The sequence below is a fragment of the Macrobrachium rosenbergii genome, chromosome 17 (assembly GCF_040412425.1).
Source record: "Macrobrachium rosenbergii isolate ZJJX-2024 chromosome 17, ASM4041242v1, whole genome shotgun sequence".
Lineage (NCBI taxonomy): Eukaryota > Metazoa > Arthropoda > Malacostraca > Decapoda > Palaemonidae > Macrobrachium > Macrobrachium rosenbergii.
This window is the reverse complement of record NC_089757.1, coordinates 15,839,854-15,858,731: the sequence shown is the minus strand read 5'-3', so window position 1 is coordinate 15,858,731 and position 18,878 is coordinate 15,839,854. Positions and strand designations below refer to the sequence as shown.

The window sequence follows — 18,878 nt, the reverse complement described above, 5'->3', positions numbered from 1 at the left end:
TTTTGTCACGTGATTTTGTCAAAACTATATTTTTCATTCATTTTTTAAAATCTGTATGATCAGTACTAGAAACTTTTATAAAATGCATCAAAGTAATTTCTTGAGTGAATTTCCTAAAGTGGATATGATCAGTATAACATAGATTAACGTACATTTTCTCGATGCAGTGAGAGAAATGGATGGCAGTCATGGAATTAAATGGAAGTTTCTCTTATGCCACAATGTGAAATCCAGTAAATTTTTACAAGAAATATGAGCTGAATTTCAAATACAAATTGGCTTATATCTATTTACTAATAACATTTGAAGGAGAAAATCCTTTATAGAATTTTCGCCCTGTAACATCTATCCTTGTTGCAAATGCTTATAAATCGCACCATATAATTGCATGTAAAAACAAAACCTGACGATGACTCCTCCAATTCAGTGACATGCAGAAGTAGAATTTAATGTTTAAGGTTATGAAATAAAAATGAAAAATAAAGGACTGCCTCTCGTGAAATATATAGTAAATAATCTGGATTGCAATATCTCCATTTTATTTACTCTCATGGCCTCTTCTGTCCAACAGAAATTTCTCGACCATCAACAGAGTCTTCCGCACCGTTCGACGTTCCCTATAAAGGTATGTGTGTAGATGTCTAAAACAGTCTCGGACTGAAATGTACGTAATTAAACCACAAGTTAGAGGAACTCATATAATTCAAATCAACCTTTATTTTGTCATCCAGATGTAGCAGCTCATCAAAATACTCATTTCTTCAAAGGAAAACTGCCCTATCTCCAGACACCATTATTCCATTTGCAGCTTTTAGCTAAGATCCACCTTTTGAGTAACTTTTTCCTTTCTTTCCCTTTACATCCCTCCAATGTGTATATTCACAAACAGTTTTTGAGACAGTTCGTCTGCTCTTCAGTGTGAATATCATTGAAGTGGAGATGAACTGTCTCGAAACTGTCTGTAAATAGGTCAAGAAGTCTCAAAGCTGTCGGCGAATATATTGAGAAGTCACTAAACTGTGTGAATATGCATAGAAATCCTCGTACTCGTGGTTCTGTGATGCCTACTTTTCTCGATTATGATTGGCGCCAGCCATACCATAATCTTCATATCAGTTGGAAGTATGACCTTGTTCGACCTTAACGCCGGTGGTCTCATTTTGACAGAACACCTACTTTCACGTGACCAAAGGCGGTTTGATATTAACTGAAGACCGTTTCATTTCGGCATGTTTTCGTGTGCTTTTCCATCATAAATTTTAGTTCCGACAATGGATTTTTGTTTACATATTTAGGTTTGTATTACCCGCATTTTGCCAAGTATTGTGTAATTATAGGTGATTAATTTACATTTGGACAGTTCCATCGTTACAGAAGGCTTGAAATTCCTAACTAAAGCCATTGTTCGGTATATTTTGGAAAAAGGTTTAGTTTTCTTTTTCGGAAGTAGATTGTTGATACGAATAAACTTGTTATGTATAGCTACCGTTATGAAAACCTTATTTACCATTCATAATTGACTCTGAAACGATGGCAAAGCATTAAGGATTAATAAATGATATGTAAGTGACCCAGCTTTTTTTTTTTTTTTTTAATCTCTTCGAGTCGCCTTGGAAAAATTTGCAGCCATCAAAACCGGTACACAGACTTTTTGCTCACAAAGACGACAAAATATTATAGAAAATACAATTAAAATCTGTATAGCACCGAATTTCGTTGACATATTAAAATACTAGTATATAACGGTGTTAAAATGGCCTGAATCTCGCATGAGGGTTACAAAATCTAGGAAACATCACGTTTGTTTCCATACCTTCTCCAAGCTTGTACTGAAAGGGATCATTCTCACCCCAGCCAGCACCAGACTACTTATCTCTTCTTTTTTTTATGGACATAGATTCGAATCAAAATCATGCGCACGGGTTAGAGACCTTGATAAATTCGTCTCTCTTTTGATATAGATTTTGTTCGTGAATTATCCCATTCATTATTTAGTCAGGTTGTTATTATTCTCAGTGAAATTAGAAGCTGAGGAGCGAATGAAGTGTCTTCCAGGCAAGTATTTGGTATCACAAATAACTATGATAGCAACAATGCAACAAGGCATTCGTGTATTATTTATTTATATTTATTTACAATTTTTTGGCTTTTTTATTTGTGTGGCTTCGCTATACATTTCATTTAGATCTATCTCACTTTCTTTAAAGGCGCTGATATTCTCTCTCTCTCTCTCTCTCTCTCTCTCTCTCTCTCTCTCTCTCTCTCTCTCTCTCTCTCTCTCTCTCTCTGTCGCTTTGGTTGTGACTTCAGTAGATGAGTTTTATAGGAATTGATGCTCGTGATGATAGATAAGTCTTACGTATATGCTTTTACGATTATCTGTTTGTGCTTGTCTGTCTGTCTGTCTGTCTGTCTGTCTTCTTGACTGTCTGTCTATCTAATATTAAAATGTAAAACTACTTTTCTCTCTCTTTTTCTCTAAATATATTACTCTCTCTCTCTCTCTCTCTCTCTCTCTCTCTCTCTCTCTCTCTCTCTCTCTCTCTCTCTCTCTCTCTCTGTTATATGCTTTGCCTCTGCTCGTCTGTCTGTCCATCGTCATGACTATCTACTCATTAACAAAGACATGGATCGAGCCATCTCTCTCTCTCTCTCTCTCTCTCTCTCTCTCTCTCTCTCTCTCTCTCTCTCTCTCTCTCATTATATATATATATATATATATATATATATATATATATATATATATATATATATATATATACTGTATATGTGTATATGTGTATATATGTATATATATATATATATATATATATATATATATCTACACATACACGCACACCCACGCATACACACACACACACACATATTATATATATATATATATATATATATATATATATATATATATATATATATATATATATATATATATATAAAATTTATATATGAAATCTGATATTTCACTCTTTCTCACTCTCTCTGTCTGTCCCCTAGTTACATTCCCCTCTTCCTTATCCTTACTTCCCCGGCTTTTCGCTTCTTTTTCTGCATATCTCTCCCTCTCCACCCGCAGGGCTTCGACCTCCCAAGAACATGCAGAAGTCCCTCTCAAAGCAGAGTAGCATCAACGATATTCCCGAACGCTTCGAGAAGCCCACCAGTTTCCTGCCAGGCAACAAACCAGGTAAAACATTGTATAACAAAACGAACGAGAACAAACCTATTAAGATCAAAAGAACGAAGAGAACAAATCAGGTGAAATAAATTGATTTTAAAAAATCGGGTAAAATTGAAAAGACAGATAATGTTTCTCCCATATATTAAGGCAAGGAAGATTGACCCTCGCTTTGATGCAAATTTTGTTCTCTACTTGTTCGGTACCTTCGTCCTTGGTTTTTTCTTGTTACGCGTTTGTAATTGTTTTGTCGAGATTCTTTACCATTTAACCGAAAATATCGCCATGAAAAGAACGTGGACATTGTTTTCTTCGTACTTTGTAATTAGTTTTGTCGGTTTGGTTTTTTTGCCATAAAAACAAAATTACTACGACGAAAGAGAAAGGAAATCTAATCTAAGTGTTATCCTGATTCACATGTTTTTCTGTTTTTGGTTTATTCACCATTAAACCAAATATAACTAAAATCTAAGAAGATTTGGTGAACCCTTTAATCTGTAGTATTTAGGCTTTTAATATGTCATTAAAACAAAAGCGACTAAAACCAAAATAGTTTGTTATGTTATTGGATATATCTAAAATTCTTTACAAGTTGTGTATTTTTACAATTAAACCAAAATAATTAAAATAAAAGAGAGCTCAGGATTATGGAAATAGCCCAAAACCCTAGGTTTTAGATAACTTTACGTTTAACTACCCTTAAACCAAAAATAGAATGATGGAGATGACAATAACACCTTGCATTTCATTATATTTTTGCCTTTAGGCGAAAAAGGATTAATAAAGACCAATAAGATTTAAATTAACGCAGATAATGTTAACCTCTTATTTTATCATTATTTTTGGCCATCAACCCCAAAATTACCACAAACTAAGAGGTTAGTGTACTAGAGATTAATACAACATTTCGGAGTTATTGGTGTTTGTTCCCATTAAACAAAATAATGTCGACGGGCTAAGCGTTTTTTCAGGATAATGCGGAATAAACATTAATCTTCCAAGCGTTTCTGTAATTCTTATTTTTTCCTAATTCAAACAAAAATAGCCAAACAACGAACAACCTTAAGCCCTGTTGTAGCGTCGGTATTTTTTATTAAATGGTAAATATCGACATGAAAGCATTAGTTGTAAATAATTTCCTTTGTAGATGGCTTGCCTTTAGTCTTGTTAAGTGTTTTGCAGTTCCTTGTCAAGTTGTCTGTGAGTGGCTTCGCTTGTTTACGTTTTCATTAGATGCATCTTGTATGTTCGTCTGTGCCATGATTGCTTTTCTTGTGTTTGTTTTCCGTTGTTGTATGCAATATATATATATATATATATATATATATATATATATATATATATATATATATATATATATATATATATATATATGTGTGTATGTATGTAAATGTTCCAGCTTTGCCAATAACTCAGATTTATCCATTTCCATTCATAGGTCCTTATTTGTATCATCATCTCTCTCTCTCTCTCTCTCTCTCTCTCTCTCTCTCTCTCTCTCTCTCTCTCTCTAGAATATCATACTTACATAAAATATAATTTCCACTTGAAAAATATCGATCTCATGATCTCAGTGAGCTCTTCGTTTTTCTTTATTGCTTTTTTTAAGGGATTAAGGATTTTTCAGCTTTGCCGTACTGAACACCCTTACATTTTGTTTTCTTTTTGACGGCTGTCTTCCTGGCTTCACGCATTTAAGGGAAAATTAGAATTATAACAATGTCAATTACCGACGTTTCTCTCTCTCTCTCTCTCTCTCTCTCTCTCTCTCTCTCTCTCTCTCTCTCTCCGATACTGTTCCCATTTTTTGCGAGAGCTCTTTTTTTTTCTTTTTATCTTACAATGTCTGTGATCGTTGTGACGTCTTCCTGTTGCAATAACCGGCTCTCTCTCTCTCTCTCTCTCTCTCTCTCTCTCTCTCTCTCTCTCTCTCTCTCTCTCATGTCACCATTTATCTTTTCTTTTGCATCCTCACTCTCATACCCTGTGTTCAGTATTCATTTCTCTCTCTCTCTCTCTCTCTCCTCTCTCTCTCTCTCTCTCTCTCTCTCTGCTGTTGCATTTAAGTAGGATATAAATATCACTCGATCTTCTTACCCAGTATGGAAAAACGTATACGCTTTTATTCTTCAGTTTTCTAATTCCCTTGAATTCGCTCCAGAGTACGTGTCTCGTTCGTGTCTTGCAAGAAGTGTAGCACCTTTTACAAAGGATCTTATTCATGTATTCCAAATGGAATATTCTGTTTAGGGAGGTCTTAAAATATAGCAAATTATTTCACAATGGACTTCACGTACCATTGTTTATACTAATACGTTTCTGTAAAGAATTAAGGCACATTAATGTAACTGAACAATGGAATTAGTCTTGTATTATACTTCACTAGAAATTCCAATATGATACGGGAACCTTCAAGAACAGTGATCTGCTTCAGAGTGGACTTAGTTTTCCTTTCATCTTACATGCCCTTGATAAGTGTCTGAGTACTGTTTTTCTCTTGCTTTTAACTGGAGACTTGGTTCTTGGTAAGAGCTGATATTCGTTATTGCATTCAGCTGCAAAGTGTCCAGATGAAAAGGCGAAATCTTTTCCGAAAATCCGTATTTTAAAATGAAAAACTTTAATGTTCTATAATCTCTCTTTAATCCCTATATTTTCACTTAAGCTGATTGCTGATTTAGTTAAACATTTTTCCAGCAATTGTAACTAAGTTCTTTTTATGTATACATGTATGGCAATATGCTTGAAAACACACTTCAGTGTTCAAATAACTTATATATATATATATATATATATATATATATATATATATATATATATATATATATATATATATATATATATATATATATATATATACATAACTTTTTGGCATAGTCTTCCTCGGTGGCAATTCATAATGATTTAAGGTGCAAATGAGGCGGCTGCTTTTAAAGACAATACTTTTCAAATTTTCTGTAAACTTTCTGCTCACGAGGATAATATGTTAAAAAAACGAAAATTGTTGTGGTACTGCCCCACTGATTTATCCTTACATCGACATCTGTTTCAGTAGTTAACTTGCAGCTGTTATCATGGCATTACTAATTCTTGCAAGATGCTTCTGATATAGCAGTCTTTTTAAGGATTTATAAGTGGAGCGATATATTTCGTTTTTTCCTTAAAAAGCTCAGTGGGCCTTGAGGCGACTAAAAGGTAAATAAGACACGAAAATTGTTGTCTGTAGGTAACAGATGCCATATGTGCATGGTCCAGTGGCTGAATGAATAAATTCATGAAGTTTGGAAATTAGATTTCCTTTATCTTAAAGACAATTGATAAAAACCATGAAATTTAAGGAATTACTCCTGCTCTGAGCCTGGAATTGATGTGCATTTAGACAGAAAATCCTTCCAAACTAAAGGCTCTTCTCTCTCTCTCTCTCTCTCTCTCTCTCTCTCTCTCTCTCTCTCTCTCTCTCTCTCTCTCTCTCTCTCTCTCACACACACACACACATACTTAAAGCACGGACCGATTGGCTAGTATCTAAAAGGAAATGTTATAAGACTCACGAGTTACTGTAGATAGGGGAATGGCGATGTACCAATCCGTTTTACATAACATTGTGGCCCCTGAGATCGCTAATAAGAAAGGTGCTGCTCAGCTTTTTGGAGAGAATTTCTTTCCCAACTTTAACGGAACAATACGCTAAATAATACTCAAGTTCGTAGAAGGAAACATCACCTCCTAGTGTAGTTAAAAAGACCAGAGCGATTGTAGGTCACTATCATATTGAAGAAAAGACACCAAAGGAGACGAATTGATATTAAAAAGAAAAAAATAAAAAAAAAATTATACATGTTTTTATTAAACTCCAATAAAAGTAAAAATAATTTTTGAGAACACCAGGATTTTCTTACACTAATCATGTCTACAAAAATAAAAACGTGGGCCCCAAACATGGAAGGAAATGCTACAAGAAATAAAAAAATTATATTTCTTTTCTTTCAACATTTCTTTCCATGTTTGGGGCCCACGCTTTTATTTTTTGTAGACATGATTAATTGTAAGAAAATCCTGTGTATCTCAAAAAATAATTTTTCACTTTTTAGTGCACTTTAATAAAAACATGTTTACATTTTTTTTTTTTTTTTATTCTTTTTAGTTTTGACAGAAATTGTAACTGAGTTATGATTTTAGTTAACGATATCCGTTTACGAGGGAGGGGAGGCGGAGGGGAAGGTGAGAGGGAGGGATGGAAGGTGAGGGGAGGGGGAGGAGGAAGGAGAGTGAGAAGGGGAGGGGAGGGGAGGAAAATGGGAAGGGATGGAAGGGGTGGAGCAGGAAGGGGTAGGGGAGGGGAAGAGAGGGGATGGAAGAGGGAGGGAGGACAGCTAAATTAACACTAGATGTGTGTTCCTGAACTGAAGGGGGAGGGGGAAGGGGTGGAAGATGGGAAGGGAGGAGGAGGACACAGCTAAATTAACACTTGATTGTGTGCTCCGGAAAGGGGTGGTGAGGGGATGGAAGAGGGAAGGGGAGGTGGAAGGAAGAGTGAAGAGGAGAGGAGGACACAGCTAGATTAACACTTGATCGTGTACTTCGGAGGGGGAGAGGGATGGAAGAAGGAGGGGAGGGGGAGGACACAGCTAAATTAACACTTGATCGTGTTCTTTGGAAGGGGAGGGGGGAATGGGTGAGCGAAGGGAAGGGGAGGGCACAGCTAAATTGACACTTGATCGTGTGCTGGGGAAGGGGAGGGGGATAGAGGAAGGGGAGAGGAGGACACAGCTAAATTAACACTTGATCGTGTGCTTTGGAATGGGGAGGAGGAGGATGGGTGGGGAAGGGGAGGGTAGGATACAGCTAATTTAACACTTGATTGTGTGCTGGGGAGGGGAGGGGGTGGAAGAGGGAGGGGTTATATAGATGATAGATTCTACCGAGTCAAAGAAGTTGTGAAAAATCCGAAGAGTTTCATACAAATCCTGAGATATTGGGAGAGGTCATTGTAGGGTCACTAGAGGTCACTGCTGACCCACTAATCACGTCAAGTTATATTGTCACTGGGATTCAGTAACCATGCAAAATTTCAAGTGCATCGGACGAAGGGAACAGGTCGAAAATTGAGTTACAAGATTTGACCCAAACAGACAGCCAGACGCAGCAGTCAAGTTATATAAAAACATGTAAAAAGGGCCGCTGCACATTGAAGTGGAATTAGCTGAAGAATTAAATTGTTCAGCAAAACAAACCACTTTTTATAAGTCAATGCTATTACACAGTTTCACTAATGCGCACTTAGACAAGCATATATATACATACATAAATATGTACGCACACATATATACTGATATGTGTGTGTGTATGTGTGTGCCTTCATGCATTAAGCCTTTTCTCGAAAACCAAGACTACAGTCACTGCCATTTAGATTATTTCACTGTTTTATCGTAGACGAACTCATTATGCAAAAATCTATCTATCTATCTTTCTATCTATCTATCTATTTATCTGTCTCTATCTATCTATCTATTTATATATATATATATATATATATATATATATATATATAAATATATATATATATATAAATGCAAGCAAATATACGTGCATATTGTAGCCTACTGTCTACTACGGTCGCCCCATTAGCTAGGGGGCCCGAATCTCCATCATGAATGGAACGTTACAGACGTAGAGTATTCCGTAGAAGTCCTAGGTGCTATTGCTGGCCTAAGCACGGAATTGAATAGCTAGTTGTTAGCCACAATTGGTATTTCACAACTGTGTTGGAAAGTTAAGTATACCTTAGTTTTACCAGACCACTGAGCTGATTTAACAGCTCTCCTAGGGCTGGCCCGAAGGATTAGACTTATTTTACGTGATTAGACTTATTTATATATACGTGGCTAGACTTTATATATATATATATATATATATATATATATACATATATTATATATATATATATATATATATATATAGAGAGAGAGAGAGAGAGAGAGAGAGAGAGAGAGAGAGAGAGAGAGAGAGAGAGAGAGAATTGCTGATCTTTGATTCTTGTGATTCTTCGACTGATAACTATTGTTGCTTTTTAGGTCAGGTGGATTTATTTTTAGAATAATTCCTTTGTTTCTGAAGACTGGGTTCCTGTGAGGTGAAAACATCTTTAATGAAAAGAGATGTCCTGTTTCGAAGCCCTGAGCGAAAATACATGTTTGCATTCATAGTTTGTGCAATAGATTTTAAGTGGTATACGTAAAAGTGATGCACTATTCAAAGCTTTATTTGCTTTTGTATAAAAATACCACCTAACGGATCCCAAAGCTGGAAAAGAATTTTTATTATTCATTTGTAGGTTTTTAATGCCATATAATTTTATAATAAACATTGATATTCTTCGCTTCGGCAGCAATGAGCTTTGTTAATTACTCACACATTAAATTAGCAAGTCTTTTGGAATAAAGTTGATAGACCTATGAGCAATTTCAACCATGAATCTGACCACCATACTTGTATAACTACCAGTCCAGGTTCGTTGCTTAGATCCACAGAAACACAATGGGTTTCAACGAATATTGCGCATCCTGCCGTCCGCACCCAGAAGTAGAATGTGGGACTCTAGCTTGAAAGATGGATACACACACACACACACACACACACACACACACACACACACGCACACACACACACACATATAAATATATATATATATATATATATATATATATATATATATATATATATATATATATATATATATTTATATGTATATACATATATATAATATATATGTACATACACGTATATATTTATTCTTCATTTAATACTTACAGTGGTTACCTTGCACATCTGTAGGCTTATTGACTGATTGCTCCGTTAGTAGGAGGGTGTATTAAACTTTAGCTTAATGACAACCATCCCTCAAGCGAATGTCCCTTATGCAAACTCAAATACGCTCACACACACACACATATATGTATGTATGCGTGTGTTTCTTCGTAACTTTCTTTACATGTCTGTATGGTGTAGTCGATTTGATATCGTATCCGACGTGGAAAACCGTGCAGAAGTTGAGTGTTTACATTAAAATGTACTTCCTATGCTTATTTGTTGCTATGCACGGCTGCCTGACTATCCTTTTGATTATGCCCCTTATTGTTTTTCCTTGGGAGGACTAAGATTAGGTAATATCTTCTCTGAGTTCTGTGCCTCATGTTAATAATTTACCTATAGCTATTCATGCCTTGTACCTGTGACTTGCATTACCTATAGCTATTTACGTTTTACTGTGAACATGTATATAATTTACCTATACGTATTTATATGTTCTACTTGTGACTCGTATATAATTTACCTATAGGTATTTATATTTTGCCTGTAATCTGTAAATAATTTGCCTATAGTTCGATGCATATCTTACCTGTGACTCGTGTATAGTTGTTGATATATTTTACCTGTAATTTCTATATATTTTATCTGTATCCTATTCGACAGAATGTTTGTTGCATTATTGCTTCCTAACTATGTGTATGATGAATTCAGATAATGACTGCAGTAAATGACCTGTATAATGTAGGCTGATACCCTCCCCTAGACGGAATGTATCCCTTTGTACAGGTAAATAATGGATGAATATACTACGTCTAAACCCCTTACTAGAAGTAATGAACAACCGAACAAATGCGTTATCTTTCAGTTCACGTACAGGCAGCTGTATACATAAGATGAATATGCATATATATATATATATATATATATATATATATATATATATATATATATATATATATATATATATATATATATATATATATATATATATATATGTATGTATACAGTGTATATAGACATAATTATGTGTACTTATATACATATATGTCTGTGCTTTTTGGACACAGTCTTACAAGTAAGTAATTCTTAGTGAATGCTGATGCATATAAGCGATCTGTTGTTTTAAGGCAACATTTAACCTACTTTTCTGTATCTCTCTTATTATCCTTGAGGCTAAAACTCTGAAGGAAATGAAGAAAATTGTTTCTGTGGTGTTCCATCTTTTCTCTTATGCCGACAGCTGCTTCAGCCATTAACTTACGGCTACAATCAGTGTTAATGCCACGCTAACAAACGAATTACACTACTGTACAATATATTGGTAGGTTGAGTTAAAAAAAAAAAAAATTTAAAAAGGAGTATCCAAATAAAACTAAAGAGTAACAAAGAAATTGAACAGATCAGGGCGATTTTCTGGGAAGCCTCACAAAACTGGTTTCACTGTTTCCATTGAGGGTCACCCCATCCAGATCTGAGAAATTTCTTTGGTAATTATACTTTTATTCAGATACTTGTTTTTAATCTTAATATTCCAACTGTACTCACTGATATATTAGGTGCTGTCCCACTGAAGAGCTATTTTAGCCCAGATGATGCTATGATTTAATGGATGAAACACCAGAGCAGAAAAATTAAATTTTAGAGTTTTCACCTTGAGAATAAAATGAGTTACAGGAAATTATAGAATTGATGTCTTAAATAAAATATAGAATTGATGTCTTAATATTAAACGGATTTTGTATGCATTGGCATTAGTAAACGGATATATATATATATATATATATATATATATATATATATATATATATATATATATATATATATATATATATATATATATACATACATGTATATATATATTTATATATTTATATAAATAAAACGTAGGGGACCCTGCCATGGCACCGTATATGGTAATAGGATTGAAATTCAGTTCATGAAGTTCTTTATATAAATAATAAAGATAGATACACATATATAAACAGTATATGTATATATATATATATATATACATATTCATATGCATATACATATACTATGTACACTATCATAGCACCGTGGTTGGTAACGGGGTTGGCTTCAGTGCATGAGAGGAAAATTTCTTTTGCATTCATTCACAAAATTTGGATTTAAATGTTTCAGCATAAAACATATGCAAAATACTATGGAATGGAGTTTTTTATGTGGATTGTTAGGCCTATTCCTTAACCAGTGGAAAAACATACTTCCGTTCTAGGCATTGATTTTTGGCATGGAGTTAGTGACATCATGCTCTTGATTCCGCTGATGGTCAAGAATCTGAGCTCTAAAGTCATCTAGCTCTTATTGGCAGTTACCCATCCAACTTTGGTATTTCTTTTCATGCACTGTAATATAATGAAAAGCGGAAAGTTATTAAGGAGATGATTGTCTGAATCACTCTTTCACGAATTCTCCTTAGTTCATTCACTTTATTTCTCTAATTTCAGTTGTTAATTCCTCTTGTTTTTGCCCACATAGAATCTTTGCTTTATGTCTCTGTTTCTGTTAAAACGGTAATGCCATTCAAAACTAAGGGCATAAATGGATTGACCTCAGTCTCTAACATAGGCTGGGCTCCTAGGAAGTCAGAGAATCCTTCCTAGAACTGAAAAACAGGCCAAAGTTTAATTGCAATATTGCATCATTTACGCACTCCTATAGAATATATATATATACGTATGTATGTATGTATGTATATATATATATATATATATATATATATATATATATATATATATATACATACGTATGTATATAAAATAATCAATCATGAAACCAGAAAATTGGAACCTTCTGTAACCACTCTCTCTACGAAAAAGTCACAGAGGTTTTATATATATATATATATATATATATATATATATATATATATATATATATATATATATATATATATATATATATATATATATATAATGTTCTTGTATGGCTGTGTGTGTATGTGAGACTAATGCAGTTCATATTAGCATCGGTGACCTTTTCTAATCTAAAAACTAGAGCGAAAAACGCTGAAATGCAGAGGAAATGAAGAGCGTTATTTGAACAAAATGTTACATTTATTGTTCAAATTTACAATGAAAACTATGGAAAATTATAGACTGGAAAAGATTTCTGAATGGAAATGGAACAAATTTGTTGACAAAAATCCCAAATTATTCCTCGTTCTATGAAGGAAGGCGGTAATTACTCTTCATGGAAGCGAATGAATGTTTTGAAATTAAGAAATAAAATTAAGTAATTCACTAAAATTAAAATAATAGAATCAAAGTCGGTGGCGGAGATAAGGTTAGAAACCACTCATTTGTGTTTGCGTGTCCAGAGGTCTGCACCAGTCCTTTTATTCACTCAAACCTTACCACAACCTACGGGGTGCTTTTGTACAAGGGTTGGTGCTGGCAATTAGGCCGGCTTAATCTGAGCCAATGAATCAAAACAATGCCATTACACTGCAAAACCACATGGAAAAAAGTGATGAAATCACAAAAGGGGGTCAGGGATACAAAGGAAGGGGCAGGGCGAAGGGCTTTACTCCGCAACCTGATAAATTATGGTGAAAGCGAAAAGTAGAAGTAGGAGTCTTTTCTCAATCAATATAGAAAGCGAGTGCCACTATAATACGCACAACGCTAACCATACCGAAGAGATAGACACTGGCACTTCTTCAGGCAATACAATTTGAAAACATATAGCAAATGTATCTACTCAGAAGCGTGCAGTCACATAAACGCAATGCTTCTTTGTGTTTAACATTTCTTTTTTCTTCTTTTTTCTTCTTTGCCGTCAAGAATAATACGGCGAATTCATCCCGATTGTTGCTGTCGCAGAGACTAGAGTAATGTTCAACAAAAACCTTGGCCGGGTCAGTGTCAGGTGGTACCGGAGCCAGGCGCTCTTGCAGAATTTTCACATCATCAGCAGTGGTTCGTCCAAACCGAAGCCAAATCAATATGCGTACTATAAAGGCACTCGCGTTCTATGCTGATTGAGAAAAGACTCCTACTTCTACTTTTCGCTTTCATCATAATTTATCAGGTTGCTGAGTAAAGCCTCTACGACCTACCCCTTCCTCTGTATCCTGACCTCCACATCTGTCTCTTGTGGCTGGGCTTTACTACCCCTTTTGTGATTTCATCACTTTGTAGCCTGTGATTTCAGTCCTTTTTTGCAATGGTAACGCCTTATATCGAGAAAAATGTGGTAAATGGGGTTGTTTAGGTTTTAGATATAGCTTTCTTAGACCTATGTGGCTTCTCCATGATAATGGTTAGGTCAACTCACCTCGTTTGCTACATAATTATATAATTTATATATATATATATATATATATATATATATATATATATATATATATATATATATATATATATATATATATGTGTGTGTGTGTGTGTGTGTGTATTGTATATATATATATATATACAGTATGTGTGTGTGTGTGCGTGTGAAAACATTCTAACTATTGAGGCTCCTTATTTAGGATAGGTCAACGATCGCGGAAATCAAAACCGTATAAGTAAATTCAACGTGTGTGATAATTTTTAATTAAGACTAGACCACCCATGAACTGTTTTGTCACTTTTTCATTTACTATATTTTCAACAAAGGTCCATACCCATACCCATACCCGTACCCATACCCATATCCATATCCGTACAAAACCTATACCCATACCTATGTCTGTACCATGGTCTAAGAAAGAGAAGGTCTGTTCACGGCAGGTTTAGCTACACCTTCACGCGGCGAGGTGTTTTTTATACACCAAAAGATTTGAATTTTAATAACGGATTTACCTAAACTTTTGTAAAATGTGATTAAACAAAAATGCAATAGCTTGTTTTAAGGTAATGGAAGGGCAATAAAAGATTTATTTCATTCCAACTTTAACATCAAGAATATAACCAAGAAACAACTCCCGGCTGGTAGTGACGTAACTTCCTGTAATATTTACAACTGTTATTTAGTACAAAAGAAACAAAAGAGTTATAACTGGTGACTTACGTTTGCAACTGAAAAAGTTTATCATTACCTGTATTGTTAGGCCTAATCTTATAATTGGTGGTATCTGGTCAACTGCAATTATATTATTTACTGGGCAATGAACAATGGAAATATTGCCGAGGCATTATAAAAAGATTAAGTAGGTCAACCATTTATTCTCCAAAGGAAACTTTGGTATTTTAATTCCTGACCTAAAGTTCATAAATGGTGGCATCCGGTCAACTGCAGTATGTTTACTGGCAGAGAAACAAACGAAATACTGCTCAGGTACTATGAAAAGATTAACTAGGTGAAAAATTTATTCGCCGAAGGAAATTTTCAATTCCTGGCCCAAAGTCCATAATTGGTGGCATATAGTCAACTTAAATTATGCTATTTACTGGGCAAAGGAATAAGAAACTTTACGCAGGTATTGCAAAAAGATTAACTAGGTCAGCAATTTATTCACCAAATGGACTATTGGTATTTTAATTTCTCGACCCAAAGTTCTAGTCCAGTAATTATCTTCTGAGTTTGAAAAAAGAAAAAATTCCTTAACCACACTGATGATGATTGTTAGCTTTAAAGGAAATCAACTGGAATGTTCAGACGTTTAATGTTAGCTTAATAGGAAATCAGCTGTAATGTTCAGACGTTTAATGTTAGCTTAATAGGAAATCAGCTGTAATGTTCAGACGTTTAATTGTATAGCACATAAATATGAAAATTTATTTACATTACATCTCCTAAACCCAAAATCTAAAGTGAAAACGTGACATGAAACCACTCGCAACATATGATTATCAATGGTAATAGTAAACACAGTAAATGTTATGATAAATATATGTTATACTGTAAATATTTTCAACTATATAAACTGATTTATTATGAACAGTTAACTTTACTTCGATAGAATACCACTACATGAACTCTCTCCTCGCACACCATCGAAAATCCAAATAAGGGAATCGTGGCATCTAATAATTTGCAGTATTCAGTTATAAATGGTAATAGAAAACATAGTAACTATTAAGTAGCAAATATTTGTCGCATTGTAATATATTAACAATATAAACTGATTCATTAAGAATCATCGACTTCATTTCAAAAGAATGCCAAAATCTAAACTTGTCCTCTGATGCTGGCAGATGCATTGTTGGTATTGCTTCAATCTGTAATTGTGCAAGATTTTGAGATTCAAATTCATTTGTAAGGATCATTGCATAATCAGTTGATTTAAAATGCAAAATACAAATCCTAAGAATCCACATTAAATTTGTCTCTTCTCACGCAGAGATGAATCCATTTCTTTCGGAGTTTTAAATTCTTAGGAAATTTATGAAAAGTAAGATCAGTATTTCGATGTGAACTGGAGTTACATCCATAGTGCACAAATATTGGGCATAGTCCTACAATGACGATGACCAAAATATACCAGTATAAAACCACGATCGCATTTACAGCTCCTTCCTTCTGCTATACCTCCTTGGACTGGCTGACAGATAAATAGCCCATCCACTCGCACCGTGACGTCATGCGCGAAGTTGGTCGAATTTTTGGGTCAGGGGACCTTCTCTTTCTTAGACCATGGTCTGACCATACCCATACCCAGCCCGTTTAAGGGAGGGGAGGAGGGAAGGGGAAGGGAAGAGGGAAGGGGGGTAGGAGGGTGAGGTGGAGGGGAGGGGGAAGGGAGTGGAGGGGAGGGAAGAGTGAAAGGGAGGGGGAAGGGGAGGAGGGGGGGAAGGGGAGGGGAGGGAAGGGGGAAGTGGAAGGAAGAGGTGAGGGGATGGGAGGGGCAAGGGAGAGGGGAATGGAAGAGGGAAGGGGAGGGGAGGACACAGCTAAATGAACACTTGATCGTGTGCTTCAGTACGCAAACAAACAAACAAACAAGCATTTCAGAATATTAGTATTGTGTAGATAGATATATAATTGAGAGTAAGTCAGCCAGCTTCTCCTAACACCACTTGCTATTCACACACATTAAAAAAATGGCGTCTCTTCTAATGTTGTGAGCAGTCCGTACCTGAGCATCAGGAAATTTGAATTTTGGTGGCTAATTTGAATGGCCCACTGTTACTTTAAAATTGCATTATTTCAAAAAACAAACCCCGAAAGGCACCCTTCCAGAATACGAACTTTCAGAAAAACTGTTTCACGGCTGTATCTTTTACCGTTATTGCTCCACAGACGTGTTAGGACCCTCAACCACCCAGCCATCCCCTACCAATCCCCTGAACGCCAAAATTCGATATCTGGATCTCCGGAACGGCTTAACGGATTTCGATGAAATTTGGCACGATTAACCTTAGTGGGAAACCTAAAGCCAGAGTTTCATCCCGGTCGGTTGAATATTTCTAGTTATAAAGGTCTAAAGTCGGGGTTTTTGTGTATTCCGGGTTGCTGGGCTTTACTAACCACCAACTTACCGTGGCGGTTGATATACATTGTGGAAGGCTTCATCAAGACGCATAGAATTCCCTTTTGCAATCAGAGTTTATTGATCAAGTTGTTGGGGTGACTTCTTTTAAAGGAGCTTCTTTTTCTCGTATTCGTTAAACCTTAACTTTCAAGTTGGACGAGCGCGCTGGGCAATTCAAATGGGGACGCCAACCTCTAACCTGAAGTACTTTCAGAATGCAAATCTTTGCACCTAGGAAACTGAGGTTATTTCATAATGTTATGAAATCTCTGGGAAAGAAAAAACAACCAGTGTTACATTTCTGGCGAAAATGTGTTGCCTTTTTACCAAGACACTTTCCTTTTGATGCAAGAAACGGGCGATTCAGACTAATTTCCAAAGTGAAAAATTACAGTCAAACAGCAGATTTTATATAAAATTACCTTAATTATTTTGGTTTGCAATTCGCTCACTTCTGCCAAATATTGAAAGAACAATGTTATTTTTTATACATGCATGCTTGTGACTTTTTTAAAATCATACATGCGTGGCTTTTTTATATTCACAGATACGAAGTCACAAATATCGTTAAATCTTCAATCACGATTCTCTTTGGGTGTAATTTGTTCCCACGTTACAGTAGAATCCGATATGAAACTATATTTGTAGCTTAATATGTATGAATGTATGTATATATGTATAAATGTGTAATAACATACTGTATGTTTTCCTGGTTAAATCTTTCTGGGAACTCTTGATTTAATACATGTATTCGACATGACGTCTATTGTTTTATATTAATTTCCTTGATATTGTTGCGTAACTTTTTATACATTCATTTATACAGGCATGCCTACAACAAAATACACATTGCAAAATTTTCCTTGTTTTAATTTTTGTGGATATTTTACGCATTTTATATTCTTGCATATTTGATTTACGTATTATGAAACTTATTCCACAGATACATGCATACAATTTGTAATTTTCTTATTCAGTTTGAATTTATGTCGAATTTTTATTTAATACACATGTACATGCATGTATTATTTTTATGAAAAATACATATATGATAAAAACATCTTCACACTATTCAAATCATTATTCAAGAATCATAATTCTCAAAACAAGCGATGAGTGACATTTGAATAAATGAGAAAAACTTTTGGTTTTTCTGTATGATTAGTTTGAAAGTTTTCACAAGGATCAATTTAGGTTGGTATTTCACTAATGTGAATCGTGAAGTATAACGGAGTATCATTCAGAATGGACAGTGGAGCTTAGCTCGTTATTATTTATCATTCAGTACACGGATCAAAAAAATTGTTCTTGATGAAGGCTGTTATTTCCAACTTCTTATTTTAGGGGAGGAGAAAGGGAATGGAGAAGACAGTTTTAGTAAAAATGATTTTTGTGATAATTTCCGTATTCAACTTTTCTTCCTGTTGGCAGAACATAAAGTTTATAGTAGAAGAAGATTAATAGTGTACT

The 18,878-nt window shown here is 34.9% G+C and overlaps 1 protein-coding gene across 1 annotated transcript in view; it reads left to right on the top strand.

The window, feature by feature from the left end:
- LOC136847563 (lachesin-like) overlaps positions 1-17,292 on the top strand; it is a 464,069-nt gene extending 446,777 nt beyond the window's left edge. The window contains exons 8-10 of the mRNA XM_067119287.1: positions 572-625; positions 3,074-3,184; positions 17,177-17,292. Of these exons, the coding sequence (XP_066975388.1) occupies positions 572-625; positions 3,074-3,184; positions 17,177-17,292 (281 nt within the window). The remainder of the gene's footprint in view (positions 1-571; positions 626-3,073; positions 3,185-17,176) is intronic.
- Positions 17,293-18,878: the final 1,586 nt, after the last annotated feature.